Source organism: Tyto alba, unplaced genomic scaffold (genome assembly GCF_018691265.1).
Source record: "Tyto alba isolate M040663 unplaced genomic scaffold, T.alba_DEE_v4.0 Super-Scaffold_2, whole genome shotgun sequence".
In the NCBI taxonomy this organism is placed as follows: Eukaryota; Metazoa; Chordata; class Aves; order Strigiformes; family Tytonidae; genus Tyto; species Tyto alba.
In genome coordinates, this window is record NW_024881282.1 from 43,754,450 (window position 1) to 43,775,951 (window position 21,502).

The 21,502-nt window shown below is 40.0% G+C and overlaps 1 protein-coding gene across 3 annotated transcripts in view; it reads left to right on the plus strand.

The window, feature by feature from the left end:
- The first annotated feature begins 17,087 nt into the window (after positions 1 to 17,087).
- Positions 17,088 to 21,502, plus strand: part of RASSF9 (Ras association domain family member 9) — a 28,291-nt gene continuing 23,876 nt past the window's right edge. For 2 of the 3 annotated variants that reach the window (XM_032999963.2, XM_032999964.2), the window contains exon 1: positions 17,670 to 17,774. Coding sequence is in view for 1 of the 3 variants with exons in the window: in XM_032999961.2 (XP_032855852.2) it covers positions 17,343 to 17,389 (47 nt within the window). In the remaining 2 variants the exon portion in view is untranslated. Of the gene's footprint in view, positions 17,390 to 17,669; positions 17,775 to 21,502 lie in introns of those variants that run through there. The other variant, XM_032999961.2, reaches the window with a different exon arrangement.

The window sequence follows — 21,502 nt, forward strand, 5'->3', positions numbered from 1 at the left end:
CCTCTGATCTGGGAAGGCCCCCAAAATGTATTTGTTTGTTTGTTTTTTTTGTTTAATTTTAAAAAGTTACCGCAGTTGCTGGGACCCCAGGGGTCGGGGGGGGCGGGGGGGGGGGGAAGACGGCCGCGCGTAAGCCCGCGCACTGCGCGTAGCGCCGCGGTCTTCGTGTGGTCGCCGTCTGATGCGCTTTGTCTTATCTGCTTTCCCTTCCCCTACAGCGAGGGGAAAAACCTGGGAGAGAAGCGCACACCGGTCCCGGGCAGGGGTGTGACACCAGGGATGGGCAGGGGGAGTGTGACATCGGGCACGGGCAGGGGTATAACCCTGGGCATGGGCGGGGGTGTGACATGAGGCATCAGTAGCAGAATTTAAAAAAAAAAAAAAAAAAAAAAAAATAGTCTGTGTGTGTGAGAAAGATAACGGGAAAGTGACTCGATAGCGATTTTTCATAGATGCGCAGAAATTTCTGATACCCGAGGCGGCGAGATATCGTTCTAGTTCTGGAGCGTGCTTGCCACCAGCCAGCAGCTGTGGCTTCCACAGTCCGCGCTCCTGCGAGCCATTCCTCCTAACGTGTATTTTCCCGGTTTGAATTTTGCAACGGCCATCTCCCCAGCGACCCCCCAAAGCCCAGGCTCCGTCCGCACCAGCCAGAGCCCAAGAGCCAGTAACGCGCAGGGGACCCGCGGAGGGCGGCAGAGCGGCGGCGGAGCGGGCGCGCAGTGCCGCGGGACGGGGCGCGGTGTCAGCGGGCGGCGCCGGGAGGTTTGGGGGGGGCGGGGGGGGAGAGGAGAGGGGTGTCCCGGCCCCTGATCGCACGCCCTGTCCTGCGTGCGTGTCTTCTGCCTTTTGGATCTCAGCTCTTGAGCCGCGAACACGACAGAAATTGTCCGAAGTGGCAGGTAGGGATGGGTAATCTTTAAGGTATGAGTATATAAATGTAAAGCTGAAGACTCGCTTCAGCCTCCACCAAGCTACTGCTTTTACTGTGATTTTTTTTCCCAGATACAGACAAATGCTCCATCTGTTGAATTCAGATACTACAATGCGGAACATTCTGATCTCTGTGAATACATTTAAGGACAGATCCACATGCCCTGCGTAGCAGGAACACACTCCACCAGTGGTAGGTTCTGCTGGTGTGGATGTCCTCTTCAGAGCTGAAAGTTTTCATTAAAATGCAAAGAGCAGGGATGGGTGCTGCTTCCCTCCCTCACTCTACGTGCCTATCTGTGCGACTGAATAGATGCCACAGAAACAGAATACACGCAGAATTTTCAGAATCCTGCCACAAGGAACACCTGGTGAGAAAAGTTTCATTAAGCGAATTCCTTCTTCCCTGAATCAACTTTTATAGAACAACAAAATTTAAATTTGAATGTTGTTTTGGTTTATGGTCAAATAAATACACGCAGAAATAAAATTGAGTGCATTCTGGTCATATTAGCTGTTTTAAGAGCACAGTTTTTTGCATCTAGTTGGGAACACATCTTTCTGTCCTACTAAGAGAGAATTTTAAAACAAACAAACAAAACCCCCAAAACACATTTATCCCATTGTATGGGCTGTTCTAGCCTGCCAGAAAGTTTCAGCTATCACTCCTCTGCCTTAGCACAGAGGTTAGATTAGATAGCCACTCACACTCCCCTCTAGTCCTATTTTCTATTATTTCCATGATGTAGAAAGATCAATCTGTAACTGATTTTGCTCTGTGGGTGTTCTGCAGTTCAGAAAGCTCTATGAATGAGAATCATATTTCATAGATATTTTCTAGTGCCTACTCTCTGTCACAGATTTCTTCAATAGTGTAATTTCCCATATTCTTACGTAACTGGAATTTATAGGAATGAAATCTTTTTTTTTTTTTTCCTCAGGAAGAGAGCAACTGCAATTTTTCCTGCCATCAAAATCTGTGATCACCTAGTTGTTGCCTTTTTAAAAATTTATATTTTTTTTTTGATGCTGAGATACTAATTATTAGTGTTTTCAAGAGGATGATTGTATGGTATGTTATGGGCCATAACCTTTTTTATCACTGCTCTGGTTTCACCTTTTCCTTTTTTTTTTTTTTTTTTTTCCCCTGGAAAATAACAAGGCAGTAACTTCAGTGTTAAAAACTTCTTTGCTTTTGAATGTTCTTGACATATTATCTTCATGTCCCCTGGATCAGGCACAACAGAGCTTGGATAATTATATTTCTTTCTTAGTAGAACTGAACTGTCTTCTGTTTCTCATCTGCTCCTTTATTTACTTTTTCTACCACTTTCCTACATCTGTAGATTCTACTGCTCCATTAAGAATTGCATACTATGAATTTTAACACTTTCAAAAATTAATTGCCTAAATCACCTTGACTTCCTCAACTCATCTTCGTATCACATTTTTCCTAATGAGAAATGTGCTTCAGATAATTTTTTATAAGAAAAAACCCCTCTCTTTGCAGATTGGTCTCTCTCGTTCTCTTCCTCTTTCTTTTCAAATATTCCTCAGCTAAAGAAAATGTTTATCATTATTCATTAGTGTCAGTTAGCTTGGGAAACTCAATTTATTTTCACTTGCCCTCAACATGTGGCTTAAACAGCCTATCCAGGCCTATAACTCAGCTCCATTCACAACTGTGAGGCATGGAGACAGTGAAACAATCAGGCAAATGATAGATTCATGAAAGAACAGATACATGAACCTCCATTTACTTTGCCATTGGAACATAAAACTACCATCATAACATATGGATGTCACCAAACACAAAAGCTGTGATCACCAAACAGACGGAGAAAACCATTCTGCTAATGATCCTGCAGTAGAAGATACTGGGGACTATAATAAGGAACAGTCGATGTTCCAGTTAGCAGTCTTATGCCTTGGGAACAGAAATAAACACAGTGAGAATGAATGGAGAGAATTCAAGCTGTTCAGTCTTATCATTAAACATATTAATGGCTCAGAAATTTTTTTTTTGTGGATTTTTACATGTTTTTTATCCAAACCTTATGATAATTACAGAAGGATGGTAACTGGAATAGGAATCATTGTGGAGGTGGTTAGCAAGACAAAATTTCATACAGCAACCTGGCTCAAAATGCTCATTCACAATCTCAGATCTGAATTTAGTTGTTGTAATTAAGATGTTTTGACCCTAAAACAGTTTGGCTATCAGCAATTTAGGTTAATACGCTGGGCAGAAAACTGGTGATTCACATTAATTTGTATCATGTCGGCTCAGGAGATAGTAAACTCAAGCAAAGCAGCAGGACAGTCAGGGAAGGGTATTCAAAGCACATTTAAAGCATAAAGCATGGTCAGACACTGCAGCTGAATTTCCCAGGCATTATGAGTTCTTATCACCTCTTTCTCTGAGCTTAAAATACATCTATGGTTTTTATTCTCTTTGGTCAGGACAGTGATGCTCAAAGTTGATGGTGTATTCACCTTCTGAAAATCCCAGAGATCATCTGTGTTGCTGAGGATATCAGGAAAAAAAAAAATCAGAAGTAAAAATGAGATAATACTTAACACACTGGATCATTTCTAAGCAAGTAGAACATTAAACATCCCCTCTACTTCAAACACCATCTCCTTTAGCCATACTGTGACTTGATTTTTTAGATTTGTGAGGTTGTGCAGTTTTAGGAAACCTTGAGGAGTCAACTGAATAATATTCAAGAACTTATTGCTGTAGAAAAAACCCTAACACATAAGCAACTGCATTATTATCTGAATCAGAAATATTTCTTAATATGCAGTAAATCTATGCCACATTTTGTAAGGAGCTGCACATCAACAGAAACTTCTTGGACATATAATGAGCTATTTCTTTATGTTTTAAAGTTCTGGAGTCTGAAAGTGTGAAAGTGGCATTCTGTGTGGCCTCTACATATGAAGTCTACTTGCATGGCAGAGCTTTTTTTCTTGACGCTTTGACATTTCAAACAGCAACATCTCAGTACCCCAGGGGATCATGATTCTCAAATCACAGAAAATTTTAAAATATCATCTCAACATGATGATCTGAAATATAATTTCTTCTTTTGAATTCTTTTTTTTTTTTTCTCATTAAAGCACAGCCATTAGATTTTCAGGACTTTGAGATTCTCTAACCCTGCTCATGAAAAAAATAACAAACCAGATTCTGTATTTATTTCTGCATTTATTTCCATTACTATAAAACAAATACAGCATCTAAACACCTACAGTTAAAACCACTAAAAATGTGAACCTTTTGGCCACATATATATATATGTAGCTGTTGGGACATTGCTTAGGAAAAGCCATTTTGGACTAAAAAAGGCCATAAGAAAACAATATTCCCTCATATTTCTGATTTCTATTTATTTTTTTTTTTTGCTTTTACTGTAATCCTCCTATCTGAGAAAGCAAACAATGCAGTTAGCAGTGCCACCACAGTGTGTCATGGGAGTTATGCTTTGGGCACCTCCTCCTTACTTTCACCTCAGCAATGCATTCCCAGGCCAGACTGCATCTTTCTCATTTCTCTGATAACACATTTTCCCTAAATACCTAAGTTAATCAATTTTTCATTTCTCTCCAGTGAGCTATGAATATTTTAATTTAAGTTTCAGGATATAATATATACAATGGACATGGCTGAAAAGCCTAATATAACTTTCTTGAAGATTGAATATTCATGTAATCCACTGTTCATCAGAGTGATCATGCTTTGAAATTCTGTGTTAAACAGATGAAATAATTACAAGATGCAAAAATATTGTTTTAATAGTGTTAATGTTGGACTGATCAGATAACAATGATTATTCACAATTCCTGAAAGAGCAAAATGAAATTGATCTGAATTAAGAAGGGTGACTCTATTTTTCCCATGATATTCAGTTTTTGCCTGCAATTATTCTTCTGTTTTCCCTGGAACATGCTAACTGAAGACATGCAGTATGTATCGTTATATTACACTAGTTTAATTATGTCACATACATAGGAATTGAACTTCACACTGTGAAACTCTTGAAATCATTCTATTTTGTCTTTCCTGCCACCTTCGAAGATTTCTTAAATAATTGTGCTGTTTCCTTGTACCGAAGAGACAATTTCACTTTAACTAGTTATTTAGAATCACATAGCCATGAAAAGATTTTGAGTTAAAAATACTGAGGAATATTTCCTCTGCGCACAGTAGAGAGGCAACATGTTATTATTACCATGTATCAGGGAGATTATGCTGAGACCTTCATCTTGGCCAGATACGGGTTCTTTGCCAGGAGTCCTTAAAAGGTTTCCTAACAACCAGTAGCCTCTTCTTTTTTCTTTTTTCTTTTTTTTTTTTTTTTTGATAAAAAGGAGCCTCGGGAGTCATGGCCAGTCTTCCACAGTTCTTCTACTGCAACATAAGAAAAGACTAAGAATCACTGCCTCATTTCATACAAGTGTTTCCCTTATTCAATTTGTTAGTTATTTTTCCCTCTTCAGAATATTTCATTAAGCAGGGCAGAAACACTAGTTTTAAATTTATTCTTCATATACAGGGTGCTTGGTTTGACCATTTATGAGTAGACCATTTAAAAATCATTGTTAAATCTGATTGTTTTTGATTTAGGAGTAATCCTCAGAGGCAAAATATGAATTCAAAGAGCTGTGGTTTCAGTACTGTGCCAGCATACACATTCCGAGTATACACCCCTTCTGCAACTTCCAGCCTTTTTACCTATGAGGGATGGGAAGCATCTGTGTAATTTGCACATCTGTGAACTGAAATTTGCATGCATAGCATTTAAGAAATTCCTTGGAGATTGAAAAGCAGACATCCCAATAAAGACAGACAAAGTGGTAATAAGAATACATGTTACAACAGCAAACACAGGCAACCAATCATTTACAACATAAGCAAAAACATAACCGACAAAGAAAGCAGGCACTCTTTCTGAGAAATAAAATAGAGCTTTGCATCTGAAGAATATTTTGCATTTGCATAACACCTTTCAATTTCAGTGCTTTACAAACATTAATTAACTATAGCCATGTCTAAACTAGAATACAGCTTATAAATATACACCGCTCTGGAAAAAAAAATAAAATGCTTGTCATCTGTGGCAGCCTATGTCAGCCTTGTTTTTACTGGTAAGGCATATCACAAGGAATGCTGAAGAGATGCAACTTTTACCTCTATCCTTTATCAAAACCATCCAGAGCAGTGCACCCTCCTGGGCAGGTGTCATGACAGTAGTTCCACATCTGTGATAGCCATCCATATCATAACGGCACCAAGCCTTGGTTTACTCACTCCTCTCCCTCCCCCCTCTTCCTCCCAACAGGAGTATGTTAGACTGGCAACAGAACAGTTGTGCTGTTATAACTGCAGGTAAACTAGGGGATTCAGCGAGCACAGAACGCTCACACCCCAGATTAACATGGTGATGTCAGCCGTGCCTTGTGCTGTAGACGTGATCTCAGCTTCAAATCACCCCCCTGGTGCATTGATTTGTGTTACTGGAGCCATGTTTAATTGAGACCCAGAGGGGAGTGTTTTCTAATCACTCGATGATGTAGCCCCAATTCTGCAAACACCTCCATACATGCCTAATTTTAAGATGAGTAGCATGACTCAAATGCTAAAACTTAAGCTTGTCTGTATTTGTAAATTTCATGTACCCACACAGAGGAACATGAATTGTTTTAAACAGTGGGGCCTGGATTGCAGCTCTTGATTTGAGTGAGATACCTGTGGAGTATTTTGGACATCAGCTGAAAATATCTTAGCAGTCAAAGATTGCAAGAAGGTTTGAAGAGCATTACATTTACCTGGTGAGGCCCTATAACATTTCACATTGCTGATTTAGGTAAAACTGAAACTTCTGAAAATCAGGAATAAATATGTAGGACAAAAAGACAAACTTCAGCTTCTTCATCTTTTGCTCGTCATTGTCCCCCAGCCTCTCCATCTGTATTCACTGGCAACTTGTGAGACAGCTTGATATTCATTGGTAGGGCTAACAACTAAAGTATAGCTTTGGATAGGTGCAGCTGAAATGGTCTAACTCCATAGGACAGTATCTTTAAGAGCGAGGTAAAGCATTGGAAGTGAAGCTCTCTGCCCCTATTTCAATTAGTATAACCAAAGCAAAAAAGTTTGTTTACACAGATGAGGTCCCTTTGCTGTGCTAACAGCCAGCTGAGGTGTTAATACAGAAAGAATAATGTTAGATAGCATCCCTATAGAGCTAAGGGGTGTTAGAAGATGTAAAGAGGTTCAAAAATTTAGCAGGTATGGCATGTTATCAATGACAGGCTTACACAGGTACAGCAAGTGTAAATAGCTCCTACTCCCTACAGTCTAACACCACAGAAGAAGGATGTGTATCACAGACCAGTGCCTCAGTTGAAGTGGCAGATACATTTGATTAACTCTCTTTATGGGTTTTCAGATATTCAACTCTTATTGACCTTAGTAGAGAACACAGGACAACACTGAACAACTTTACCAGTCTCCAAAGTTTCTCAGAAACATAAACATTAGGGATAAGGAGTTGGCTGTTATTTACACATTTGTTTATAACAGGTATTTCAGATATGCTGACTTCATCAGATAGCCTGTGCTGGGCGATCCCATACATTTTCTTTTTGTGGAATAGAGCTTGCAGCTGTGTTTTGAAATGTTTACAGTGTGCAGACACCAGCTCCGTCATAACATAGCCTACAGCCCTTGTACTGGAGTCAGATTCAATATGTGTTTCTAACAGTAATTTTCACTGTGGAGGAGAGAAGATAATAGGACACTTCTCTGCCATGCATAACAGCCATTCCAGCTCCCCCCTTCCACCACACACTGCTGCTTGAAGTCATTTGTATTTGCAGTGCTCAATCTGTGGTTTTGCATATATAATTCAATGGCAGCAGTTTCTTGCCAGATCATCCCCTTAGTGGTTATGTAGCTGACTGTATACCAGTCCTGGTCATAGATTTATTCACCCAACCAACTAGATCTTCTTTGAATAAGGCCTCAAACCATCACACAGGCCTGCACAGTCAGTTGTAGTCACAGTCAGGGACTGACCATCTTCCCCCTAATGCTACATCTTCTAGCACAAGGGAGCTAGACTTAAATAGTAAAAGTATCCATACATATTAAAATCAGTGGCAATTAATTATCTAAACAACTTTATGGATTTGGTCTGAGGCAATGCTAAGTTGAAAGCCTTTATATCGTTTTATTAGATAGCTGTATTTTCTTTATACTGCTTCAGGAATTAGGATACTAGTTGCCAGCAGGAAGAAACCAGTGGAGTACATTCCTTTTATCCTCTAGAGTTTAGGTGTCTGGACCTTGGGCAATTTTCTTGCTGAAATAATAATTAACAAATTAGCTGGGAAAAAAATGTGTACTTGACCAAGAGGAACAAAAAAGTTTCACAGGAGCAATTGTTTACAAAGAAGCAAGTCTCCTTCATTGTGAGGAAGTACACCCCAGTTTAATACATGATAACATATTCAGGAGAAGATGTGAGTCTTGACATATGTATCTCTGCTATGTAAACTGTCTCATCCTGCTGCTTCTATTTGGTCTGTCAGATGTAAGCATGCATTCCATGTGGCTTTCCGCCCTTTGAAAATCTTCCTGATATTAGATGGTCTGGAATGCCACCTCTGCCATCTCTGTCAGAAACATTCAGGCATGTGAAATCCTTCCAAACATTTTGTTATAGACCTATGTCCCTTATTGGAACTAGTGCTAAATCTGTGAAAGAACAAATGAGGTTTAGATTTCTGAAGGACTCAGATAGTTTTGATTGTATTATTATATTTGAAATAGACAAAGACAGTAGAAATTACAATATGAAATATTCTGCCCCATCTGGAGAGTAAGCTCAATAGAGTTTTTTGGGTTTTGTTTTGTTCTGTTATTTTTATTATTATATCTGTGTCTTAAACTGGTCCTATCTGAATTGCTTTATTCTGAAGTTAACATCAGGTTTATTCTTAAGTTAATGTTCTGTGCAATAAATCTGCTTTCTAGCTAGGATGAAAGTAAGACATTCTTTTGGATATGAATTACCTAACAGTCTCAAGAGGGTGGTGGTTTTTTTCTTCTAAAGGAGACAAAACACTTGTGATTCACTGTCCCAGAGATCAGTCTTTCCGAACACATTTGCAGTTGTTCGTTTGTGCAAGAAGGCCTTGATCAGACAAAACTCCCACTGGCTTCAATGCAAAAGCTTCAGAAAAGCACACAGAAATGTGAATTTAATTGTCTCCAGGTATTACATCGTATGCAGATTCCTACCCTGCTGATTTTTATTATTTTTTTTTTAAGTAAGAAATGGAGTGAGAGAAAGATTTAGAAGCTGCTTCAGCCTAGAATGTTCATATGTTGTATATTAGAAGATTTCTTGTTCTTTGCGATGCCCTAATTTCCTTTAAAAGTAATTCATGAACTGGCAGTATGCCAGTATAAGATTATAAAACAGCAGCTTTCTGCCACTGTAGAATCATCTCTGATACTTTCCATGTTCCCCTAGATGAGATGAGATGGGGGTAGGGGGGTGTAAACATTTATTTATGTCCTTCACAAAAATAGACTATAGGGATGGAGTTATTCTGCTGTTTAGGAAGGGTTTGAGAATTTTCCATGCATGTCTGGAATCTAGCAAAGAGAGAGGGCTTGTATCTTGATGTGTGTCTGGCCCACACGTGAGCCGACATCTGGAGAGGATCTCTCTCTGTGCAGGAAGACAAGAACAGGCATGCTGGAAGCGTACATCAGGAAAACAATATCAAGGATTTTGGTGTAAAGTTGAAAAGTGATAGGCTTAATGGGTGCAGGTACTGACAGGATCCCAGGGACTGGCATTAAAGAGCATGAGAACTCCCTCCGTAATGACTGGAGTAGTGCACACCTCCAGGGGGCATTTGTTTCAGATGTTTGTCTCTAAAAGATGTTCTCATTCAGCAGACAAGAGCACACTCGGAGGCTTGTTTCTTTCTGAAAATCATTTTCAGTAGAAAAGGTCACTTCTTCTAAATACTGTAAAATCTACTTAAATTACCTAAAAATTAGTTCCTCTTTTGAAATATTAAATATGACCTAAATTTTAATAATGAATCAATTGATCCAGCTAAGTTGAGCAAGAGGCTTCCAGAAGAGGCAAGAGGCTTTGCAGAAAAATAAAATATTACCTCTGTATGTGTGTATTTGAGAAATCTAATCTGGACATGAGCATGTCAGCAGTTTATCTTTAATTCCAGTGAGAATGTATCACTCTGTTAAGAAGCAATTTGAAATACAACATTCAAAAGAAGAGGTAAACTCTGTACATAGGGCATGAAAAGTCCTTACCTTGAAGGCTGTCTGGTGGATACATGGTCCTTGTCCTTCTTAAATCTTACTTGATGAAAATTTGGGTAGGAAGGGGAGTAACAATACTGTTATTTTCCAGTTTGTGGTTTGAAACCATTTATTCTCCTACTGTGTGAACCAAGATATTGGGAGAATTCTAACTAAACATAAACCTCAGAAAACCATGAAATATGAAACGAATGGGACATTATCATTGCAAACCAAAAGGCACACAATTATTATTCCCTTTATCAATCACATAGCAGATTGCAAAACATATCATCATTAATGGAGTTTTAAAGTCAGGGGGACTGTTCTGAGAATATTTCCATAGATTGTCCCTGTATTCCTTTGCTTTCTATGTGTTTAAAAGTCTTCAGATCATTGAAAATAATACTGTCAATTGCTTATCTACAAATCTTATGCTCACCTTTTCTCATTTAGTGCTGCAAGGACTGTTATTACTTATCCTTGGATGTAGGCAGCATAATAAGCAGCTTTTTTCAGAACATGGGAGTAGGTTATTATACATTACGAAAATTAGTATATGTCTTTGAAAGAAAAAATTGCTATATAGAAAAAGTTTTATTAAATATATCGAGAAACTTATATTTGTATCAGGAAAGTATTTTTGTCATATTTTTAAACAAGGAGAATTATTTTCTTTGAGTCTCTTCTCTTCAACTTCTAACCCTTCCAGTAATAGGAAGTTTCTTTGGTGTACCTACTGTGTTTCCAGTGTGCCTTTCACAATGGATGCAGTTCGAGTCAGGGCTCCTGGAGGTGTACTCAGATTAGTTTTAGGTTTTGCGATAATCCTCTACACCAATTATTGGTGACCCCAGTGTGGCACCTTGGGACACAGCAGTTCATCTAAACTTTGACTTAGATGCCACAATAGTCAGGGGAGTTACTAAGTCAGGCACTTAGACCAAAGAATATAACCACAAAATACTGTTGCAGCATGCTGCAAAAACTGTTATGGAAAGTAATAATATGATATGCTTCCTAAGAGGATTTTTTTTAAAAAGTAAAGGAGGGTATTAGATAGATCATTCAACTCTGTCCATGATTACTGAGAAAATCTGTAGGAGCTGAGAATTTAGTCCATGTCTCTTAAGACATTTTAATCAAAATTGTAGAGAGAAGAAAAAGGAGCTACTAGAGAGCTGGAGAAAAGACAAGAGGAGAGGACTAATTGTCATGTTACATCCAATCATTAACAGAAGAGCTGCTCTACTAGATTGCACCAAATGCCTTGCTGGCATCAGGTCCTGTCTCTGATAGCAAGCACTAGCAGATGTTTAGGGAAGAGTATAAAAGCTAGGCAAATATGAGGTAGTCTTTTTACTCGCAGCATCAGGTAATCAGCGATTCAAGGACTTTCAGAGCCGAAAGCTTATTTGGACCATTATATTTAATAGTCCCTGCGATAAACAAAAGGATGCTCTTTCATAAACCTCAATGCTCTCTTAATTTGCTTCAGCCTCTTTATTGCAAACTGTTCAAGTACTTAACTGACAAACACACCATTACAGAAAGAGTGGGAACACTTAAGGGAGGAGAGCATTGGAAACGGAGAAAATGATGAATTCAGTCACAAGACATTGTCTCAGTACCTAATGAAAACAAGGAAAGAGATTTAGGGTTGGATGAAGAATACGTTGACTGGGACAGTCATGTGCAGACAAAGAACTTGATTCCACATCTGCAGAGTTTCTCCTTGCCTATGTTTAGGAGTACCTGGGGCTTGTAGAATATAAAATTTTTTTCTGTACCTGCAATATTGAATAAAAATCTGCTTACAGAGGGACAAACTCCCTGTTTGGTTTATTGCTGTACAAAAGCATAGGAAAATCCTTACATGGAAGTCCTCTACAGGGGTCAGCAGATGAGGTGATGCTACATCTGCACCCAACCTGCAAGTCAAAAGTAACCTGTGAGGTTTAATGTACTTAGCGCTATGCCAGTAGCTAGTGAGCTGTACGGGAAGGAAGGGAAAAGAAAAAGAAGTTTGAGAAACAGCTGGACTGAGGTGATAAAGACTGAAGAACCTAGTGATTTTTGTGACCTCTACTGGCCATGTGCTCCATGGTTTTGCCTAATCTTTTTCTTAACTCATTCATACTTTTTTTTCTGTCTGACACTTGCAGTCAGAGGGCAGTTCTGCCATTTACTTATGAGTACAATCTTTTTGTGTGTGTTTATTTTAACTCTGCTGTCTGATTATTTCTTTCAGCAGACCCTTGTACTTACACTGTGAGAAACATTTCCTATTTATTTTCTCCATGGTATAGATTATTATAGACCTCTCTTATAATAAGCAGATATTCACCTTTCTTCAGATTCAAGAGTCTTATCTCTGTACTTAATTTCTCCTCACATATTCAAGTATTCTGTTTATTAAAACTCTCTCGTTGCCATTTGCCCCCCCGCGCCCCACACCACTATATCCTTTTTCAGATGAGATATGTGGGGTATTCGAAATGTAGTCTCCGAATCAAAGTTTATAATGGCATAATGAGGTATTCCACTTCATTCTGTATTCCGTTTTCATGGATTGTTAGCTCTCTTCTTTTGTTTGGTTGGTTTTTGTTTTGGTTTTACCAGTATAGAACATTGACCTAAGGCTTTGCATGAACAGTCCCAAATAAATTGTTTCTGTGATGTGACAGTTAATTTAAATGTTTGTTTAGATTTTCTCCTCAGTATATCACTTTGCACTCATCAACATGACCTTCACCTGCCAGTTTATCATCAGCCACCAGTCTTCTGAGTCCTTTCTGCAAATCTTCTCGCGTTGAGCAGCGCAAATCCACAACCTTTCTGAAGATGGGTCACTCAGTTTCGCATGTATTAAGCAGTTACAATCCTAGCACTGACCTTTCCCTCTTACTCTGTTGGACCTAGTCTAGTGTCTTGTGTTCATATACTTGGCTGCACTTAAAGCAGACATAAATATTTATGATGGTTTAATGAAGGAAACAAGGTACCAGAAGCAGCCTGTGCACATTAATTTAGAGCAAGGAATGGGGAATTTAACTTGTTCCTAAGGTAGATTTTGCTGCCTCCATTGAGGTGCTCACTGCTGCAGCCAGAATGAAGTTACACAACATGGCTGAGCCAATCCAGCTGCTCAGGGCTGCTCAGAAGAGATGTCTTCCTCCCACATCTCTCTGCCCGCTCTCTTGGCCACGTGGTCTTGTTTCTCTCCTCACACACTAGTCCTGCCCATTGTCTGACACCTCAACAAGCCAATTTAACTAGTTAGTCCAACAAAAAGCTATTTATTCACTATTCTATGTCAAGTTAATTTTCCATCCATTTAAAAAGTTGAATGGTGTGAGCACAAAGCCTGTGGACAATCAGACCTGGCACAAGGAAAGGGTCGGGAGTCTGTGGACAGTGGGAGAGGGACCTTCCTCTCTTTCATTCTCTTAGTACTACTTATAGTTCAACTCCTCCCTTGCATCAGCTCTGGGAATCACACTGTTGGACTGATCTTGTCTGATCCCAAGGTAAGCCAACTCACCTCACCAATCAGCCCAAAACAGAGGGAACAAACCTTTGTTGCTGATTTGGAATTTGAATGAGTTACGTCAGCTTACCAGGAGATCAGATGAGATCCCAGAGACTGTGTAAGATAGGCACTGGAACTAAGTGGTGGGTAAGAGAGGTAATAAAGGGAAAGAGAGAGCAGTAGCACACCCACTCCTAGTTAATTTAAACTATACCCTTAGACTGATATGGTTAAATCTGGCTTGTAAAGCTAGGTTAAAGCTGGGTTTTAAAGCATTGATATGCTGCAGTATTTTTGCCAAAGACATGTTTAGAACACTCTGAGCTGCTGTGGAAGATGACATATCAAACATTTCCATTTATTAACCTTAAGATTTCTGATCAAGCACCCAAGAGTTGCATTCAGATTTATTGTTCAGTAAACTTACCCAGGTGGTAGGTGATACTCTAGTGTTTATAATTCCCCTTCCTTCTCCTTTAAATACCAGAGTGAATTGTTGACATGTCTTTCTGATGATCTCAAGTTCACTACATATGTATTTTATGGAGTGTTTTCAAAAAATGAGTCCTGCAAACTGAACTATCTGCCATTCATTCATTACTTCTCCTAGGGGGATGATGTTGTGCCGGAGAACAATTTGGCTGATCTTAGCAGCTCATGGGTGAAAAATGCAATGTTACCAGCTATTTGGCCTTTAGATTTTTGCATAAAGAAAGCATGATTAAAATGTGATAATACTCAGAACTTGAACAGTGGTTGCTTTTTATATTCATGTGGCATGCTGGGAAGTGCCAGGGCCCTGGTCTGGAATGTTGGCCCAATATTCCTGGAAGATCAGAGCTGGAGCTTAAAGAAAACCGAAGACGTGTACATACAAATACAGGTAGTTTGAGGCACTTTGGAAGTTTAAGGGCAAGCTAACTGAACTGTTGTGTCAACACTGCCTACAAAATTAACCCGTCTCTCTGAAATGTTTTGCTACTATTTCTACTCTATTTAGAGACTGGTTTATGTGCTGAGAAATGGAAATTCTTATCCCTTCTGTTAATAAGAGAAATATCCATGTTTTTATGTTTCTGTGTACGTATTTATATAAACTCAGTAAGTCTTTTTGGCCCCTATGATACTTTTGTTTGGGTTCTGCAGATTAATTGAAAATCAAGTGAAATAGCATGTATTCATTTCTTTATGGTATACTAAATGTCCTTTGGTCTTGTTTTTAGTAAAGAGCAATTTTCCTCATTCTTAGGATTCTCTCCTTTATTACTTTGTAAGACTTTATCATACACCTGGTTTCTTCCTGGTTTTGGTTAGCCTAATTGGGAAAGAGCATAGACTGAAAACCTTCTCTTCTCCCTCAGCTATGAAGAAAATATATGCTTATTATCCTGGAGTCTTTCCTACAATTCTTTGCATAGCTACATGAATGTAGCAAGCATTTTTATTTACTTGCGTAGAGGGACCCAGTTCCCACATTACATATCTTAGGTTGAAAATTATTATTCATTTACTAGTAGAAGAGGAACAATTTACATGTTATTTTAATATTTAAATAAATTAAAATTGTGAGATGAGTATTCAGAAGTAATAAAATCAGCTACAAACATCATTGAGTTCCCATTTATTTTCATAATAAAGAGAAAAGTTAATAGCATTCTGTAGATAAAGCTATTTCATTTTACCTCTGCCAATAAAACTAGTTATGTGAATTAATTATTCTCTAGGAAATTCTACATTGATTTGATTTTTATGCCAAATACACCTTGAACATCTCTTAGGGACCGAAAAATTTTACAGTTCCTTTAGGTATGAGAAAATCCCCTCATTGTGGCATATATGACCTGATTCACAGCAAAAGGAAAGACTTCTATGGATTTAATGTGTTTAGGCTTACGTTCATAATGCCAAAATCAGACTACTTAAAATCTACCCTGGCAGCAGGATAAGAAATCTGAAAGTTGTTTTGCATTAGCTTCCCTATTTTTGTGTTATTTGGATGACTACCCAAACAAGGCTTTTAAGAGGCTCTGGTCCCTCTCTTTGTAGTTACAGCTCAGGGAATTTAGAGGCGTGGGACTGAACTGAAAATATGTGGGGTATTCCCAGAGCTGACAGTAATAGGTAACCCATGGAATGGGCCTTTGCTTTGTTTTCTTCAGGCTGCTGTGACTATCTTGACTAAGGGAGAAAAGGGGAATTTTAGAAAAAGAAAAAGCCTTTTTTTGGATAAGCCCTGACTCTGGTAGGCACTTATTTAATCATTCCCCCCTGGTTAATAAAACAAATCCCTATTGTGCTGCACCTTTGGGCAGCCACATGAAGAATTTGTCCTGTAATATGTGAGAAACAAGAAAAGAAAAAAAAAAAATAATAAAAAAAAAAAGGGAAAAAAAACCCGAGTGTTTTACATATAATATGTACCTGTTAAATTAACTTGAGAAAGTAGAGGGCTAGGGTGGGCCAGGGCTGTGCTGGGGGCTTCCCACCTGCCTGCCAGCCCAGGACCTTCACCCACTGGCATCAGCCTTCGGGGTGCAATGGGTCCACTTTCCCTTGCTCCACTCCAAATTGAAGGAGGGGGGTAGGGGGGAAAAAAAAAAAAAAAAAGTTTTGTGGTTTTTTTTTCTTTCTGAAGCTTTAAAAAGTTTTCCCTTCTGAAGCCTTATTCCAAATCTCTCGTTCCCAGAGGGTTCCAGTGAACAGGAACTGTAGTGTGCGTTCATTTCCCTTCTGGCAAAGCCAGATTAAAATCATAACAAAAAAGGTCCTGCAACCATCGCAGTACAAACTGAGCCTTTCGTGTTGCTGCCTCACTTGTTCTCTGCTAGGCCACGCTTAAGGGGTTTTTAAGGAGGTGTTTTTAGTCTGTGAAGGTTTTCATGAAAAAAGCTCGTTTACCTAAAAATCCAGGGAGGGCAGTGGAGCCACAGCGCTCTGACTTTTTCCCTTCATCTTCCCATTACTTGTCCAACACCTTGTAAAGAGGTACTGAAAAGGCAGGTTATTATGTACTGAAAACTGGTGTGGCAACTGTTGCTTGCCCTTCATTAACGCTGGTGTTTAGCTGAACGACTTGACCTGAAGTGGCTGGAGCCTCCCGGGGAAAGTTTTCAGTCCTTTTGTTGGGTGTTTTCACAAAACTCCCCACCGGAGCAAAACCCCTTCTTTCCCATTTGCTGGCGGGTGCCCTGAGGGTGACGAGGCTGAAAGTTTAGCAAGTTCTGTGCCTAACTTCACATCACAGGAGCAAGTGCGTATTTCCCCCCCCCCCCCCCCCCCCCCCCTTTCTTTTTCCTGCTCCTAAACGCCTCCTTCAAGTTTGCAGCTGGGCAGGACTCCAAAGGTGCAGCAGCAGCAACAAGCCGGAGTTCAAAGTTAGCAGTAAATTGCACAACTTCCAGCTCATCGCTACGCTCAGTGACTATTAACAAGCTGGAAGGCGCTCAGGGGAAAAATAGGGGAGAAGGGAACACCCTCGAATTGTTTGGGGATCGCTGATGTTATGCTTCTGCCGCTGGGATCATGGCTCCCTTTGGAAGGAATTTATTAAAAACCCGGCATAAAAACAGGTAAAGTGCGTGGGTACGTGGAGGAAAAGGGAGGGCGAGATGGGACGGATTTCTTTTATACTTTTTTTTTTTTTTTTTTCCTGGTTCTGGGGGGAGGATGTGTTGCTCTGGACCGATGCCGCTCCCGGGAGCTGTAGCGTGGGGGCTCACCTGCGAGTGGGAGCCGGGCCGGGGGGAGCGGAGGGTAGGGGCACCTCTCACCACCCCCCACACCCACCCCCCCCCCGCCACTCCCCCATTTCGGACCTGTCTCTCCCCTCTTGGCTCTGGCTCTTTCGACTCCTGGGCAATATTTTCAGCGAGGGGTAGATAGCTCTCTCTGACTTTGAACCTCCCCCGCCTGAACCAAGACGAACGTTGCAAGTCCCCGCACTGTGGTACCAAGGTGAGGCCGGGCCGGGGCTGGGAGGAACGGGCTGGCGGCCCCGGCGTGCGGGTCCTGCCGGCGCCGGCAACTGCCGACGGCCGGGGAGGGGGGACCTGGAGCCCCTCACCCCCCACCTGGGAAGAAAACTCCCCGAGTTTCTCAGGGGAGGGCCGCGGCGGGCCGAGCCGGGCCGGGCCGGGCTCCGGGACCCTCGCTCCCCGCCTTCCCGCCGTTTCCCGGGGAGGGAGCGCCGCAGCCTGCAACCCCTCAGGATCGACCCCGTCCCTTAAATCGTCCGCTGGCTATAAACCCGGGAGGTGGGAGAGCACCGATCTTCCAGCGTGGGCAGGGGGGGATGTTTTGCTTTGCTTTTCTTTTTTTTTTTTTTTTTTTTTTTTTTTTTTTTTTTTTTTTTTTGTTAGCCTTTAGTCTGAGGTGGACTCGACAGACTACGGATATTTTTTTTTGCCCAGGCAAACGTTCAGGGTGACAGCTGTGGTCCCTGATCTGCCTTCTGCGAAGTTTCTTTATGGGGATTTTGCCCCTCACCTTGTGCGTGCTTCCGCATGTCATGCACACCAACAGTAAAAAGAAGAAAAAGAGCTATGTAATAATTTTAAGTGTTGGGATGGCACTAGACTTTTTTTAAGAGTAAATGTACCTAGAGTGGAGTAAATTTGCTTGCACCCCATGGAGTTTACAGTGGCTGAACCCATCCAGATAAGACTGAGCAGAAACAGATCACTGAAATTTTGTCTCAGTGAGAAACTCAAAAATCACTTGTAATCTCTTCCCTGCTTTGACTGGTGCTCTCCACTGAAATTCAATTCTTATTTAAGGGTACGCAAGGGAAAATCTTTTCCAGAGGAACTATAATTGGACCCTAAAAAGTCTTGTAAAAATGTCCTGATTTTTTACAGGTTTGGCTTCTGGTTTTCACATTTGATGAAAGTTATTCTGGGGGGATTATATTCGTTGGGATTGTGTGAAAATACTAAATTAGTATATTATATGGAATATAAATCAGAAAGACCGTAACAGTCAAGGTCTAAAAAATAGGATACTGTTTCAGAATTGTTAATATTGTAGGTTACTGATTAAACAGTGTATTTTGCTAATGTGTCCGGAAACAGGAAAACTTTGATGTACTTCTCGTGGCCATTTTATGTTTAGAAGATCTCAAAAGGTGGACATGAACTTTTACAAGAAACTGCTTTTACATAGAGCTGTAAATTTATTACTATTAAAATAGAAGTTTTGTTACTGCCATCAGTTACCTGAATATCTGTGTTAATACACAAAGCGCAATTCCACTCTGTCCAACAGTGAAACTGTTTCTTTTTTGGACGTTTAAAATATCTTCATACTAATTACATAAGTCTCACTGTGTCTGCTGATGTGACATTTTATTCCTCAGGAGAATACAGTAGTAATCCAAAGAAATAAATATAAAATAAAAATTAAAATGCCAAAGGAACCATTACTGTGCACATCTAGCACTTTCTTCTCATTTCACTCTGCTCCTCTCCCCCCTGAAAAAAAAAAAAATAATGCCTTCAATGTCAAGAGGTGTTGTGGCAATAAGAAGGGGCTGAAAGTCTTGTGACTAGACAAATGGCGGGGGCAGGGCCTCAAGAACAAAAAAAAACTACATAATTCTTAATACATGTTACTATCCATTAAAAGTTTAAAATTTCTGTGTATTTAACATTAGTTTTTGATACAGAAGGGGTCTTGTAGTATGATTCAAGAGCTATGTAATAACTCTTTTTTCATTATAATTGTGTCTTTGTGAACTCATTTGAAACCTTGAAGTCAAGTAATCTTAAAATCCTTGACTCTGTTTAGAGCAGTTGGGGAGTCAGAACTTGTGGCTCATTACCTTGTCTTGATTTACCTACCTGTAAAGAGGGACCAAAAAGGGACATACATATATGTATATATTTAATCTGCTGCTTTGATTATTAGGTGTAGTGCTTGTCCAGCTTTTTGAGAAACTCGGGTTTTTTGCTTTTCCACTGGAAGTTTTTATGACCATTTGCTACATGCAAATGTAACTCCTGAGGGTTATAAGATAAGCAAATGAGAAATAAAATCTATGTTTACAGGAGGAGGACATAAAGCTAAGTCAAGGCAACAGAGGTAGTTGGAAGAAGAGCCAGAAGGAAAATGAAGGCGTTACACTCATTTGCTCAGATAACAAGATGACACCTCTGTAATTAGTGCTTGTCTTGCAGCATTGCCCAGAGGTCCTAGATCAGGGCCCTGTTTCATAGTAGACTCTTCACATCCAGATCATAAAATGTCAGTCTCTATCCCTAAGACCTCAGAGTTGAAACAAAGAGGTTACTCTGAACATATCTGTGTGTATGAGGTATTTGATCAAGAGACGGGGGATGTTGTCTGTATTGCCATGAGCCTTTAGAGAAAGAAGCTGAGATTAAACCTCAGGAAGACAAAATCTGTGCCGAACTGCTTCTAGTATTTGAAAGATCTTCAGTCGCTATTACCCTCTCAGGCTGCTGAAATCTTGATCATGCGGAGAGACAGCACAAGGCCTGGGTAACCACTAAATCACTGTAAAGCCCTGATTTGATTTCAGAAGAGCAGTTGCTAGGAGTGTGGCCCCAACACGTTTCTTGTCCAGAAAGAGAATGAGTGATATTTTGATATCTTTTTCAATATCTTTGAGGAGTTTTTATACTATTCTTTGACCTCCTGTGACAACCAGAAATAATCATGGTCCCCAGAACATGTATGTACTTGTCAGTGTGTCCCCTGGAGAACAATACATCCAATAGGTAGCAAAGCCATGCCCCACCCACCTGCAAATCCAAATGTGCTCAACAGGGACAGGCTCTACCCTCTACGTCAATAAAGAAAAATAGATTATTAGATTATTTCCTTCAGGACTAAGCCTCTGTAACATGAGTAAATGCAAAAGGATTTATTTTTCTGGAAATCTCTTTAAGATGCTATTCTTTGGAAGCGTGAGGAGTGCTCAGCTCACATCACACTTTGGAAGTGTGATGCTGTGAGGAAATGCTTAGCTGAAGATGGAGTAAGAGAAAGGGCATTGAGTTATTTGCAAATAAGGTCTAGTGTTGATCTAACACATTGCAGTGCACAGAGACAGAACAGCTCCCTATCCAAATATGATCAACAATTACAATGGATATATGCTTGCAGTGTTTATGTACCAGGATTTCACATTGCATACAGTTTCCTGGTTGCTAAGTAGAACAGCAATCTATGCCCCATTGATTTTCTGTAAGATTAGGACTTCTCTGCTCTTGGGTGCTAGATTTGGCCATTTCTGAGAATGGGTCTTTAGCTTCATTTAAATACTTCAAATGTTACCCATCATCTCAAGGATATCTGGATTTATCATTGTTTTATCTTCCCAGTGATGTCACACCAAGAAAGCTGACTTCATTGTTATTTCTCTTTCATTGAGGCCACTTCCTTGAGTTTTTCACATAAACCTTACCCAGACTTGTCAAAGCTCTACTGTTCCATGCAAGTTGTAGCCAGGGAAGAAACAAACTGAAAGGGATAGGGTACAGTCTTCTTCACATAGTTGTCCTTGATGCTGTAGGTCTGTCCTGTTAGGTACAAATAGCTTGAGAAATATTTTTTGCCAGTGTAATTCATTCTGGTCCTAAGTTTACCACAACCATTTGTTTGTTCTGTTGACATCCAACACATCTGAACCCAGAGTACTGTTTGATGATGAAAGATTAGTG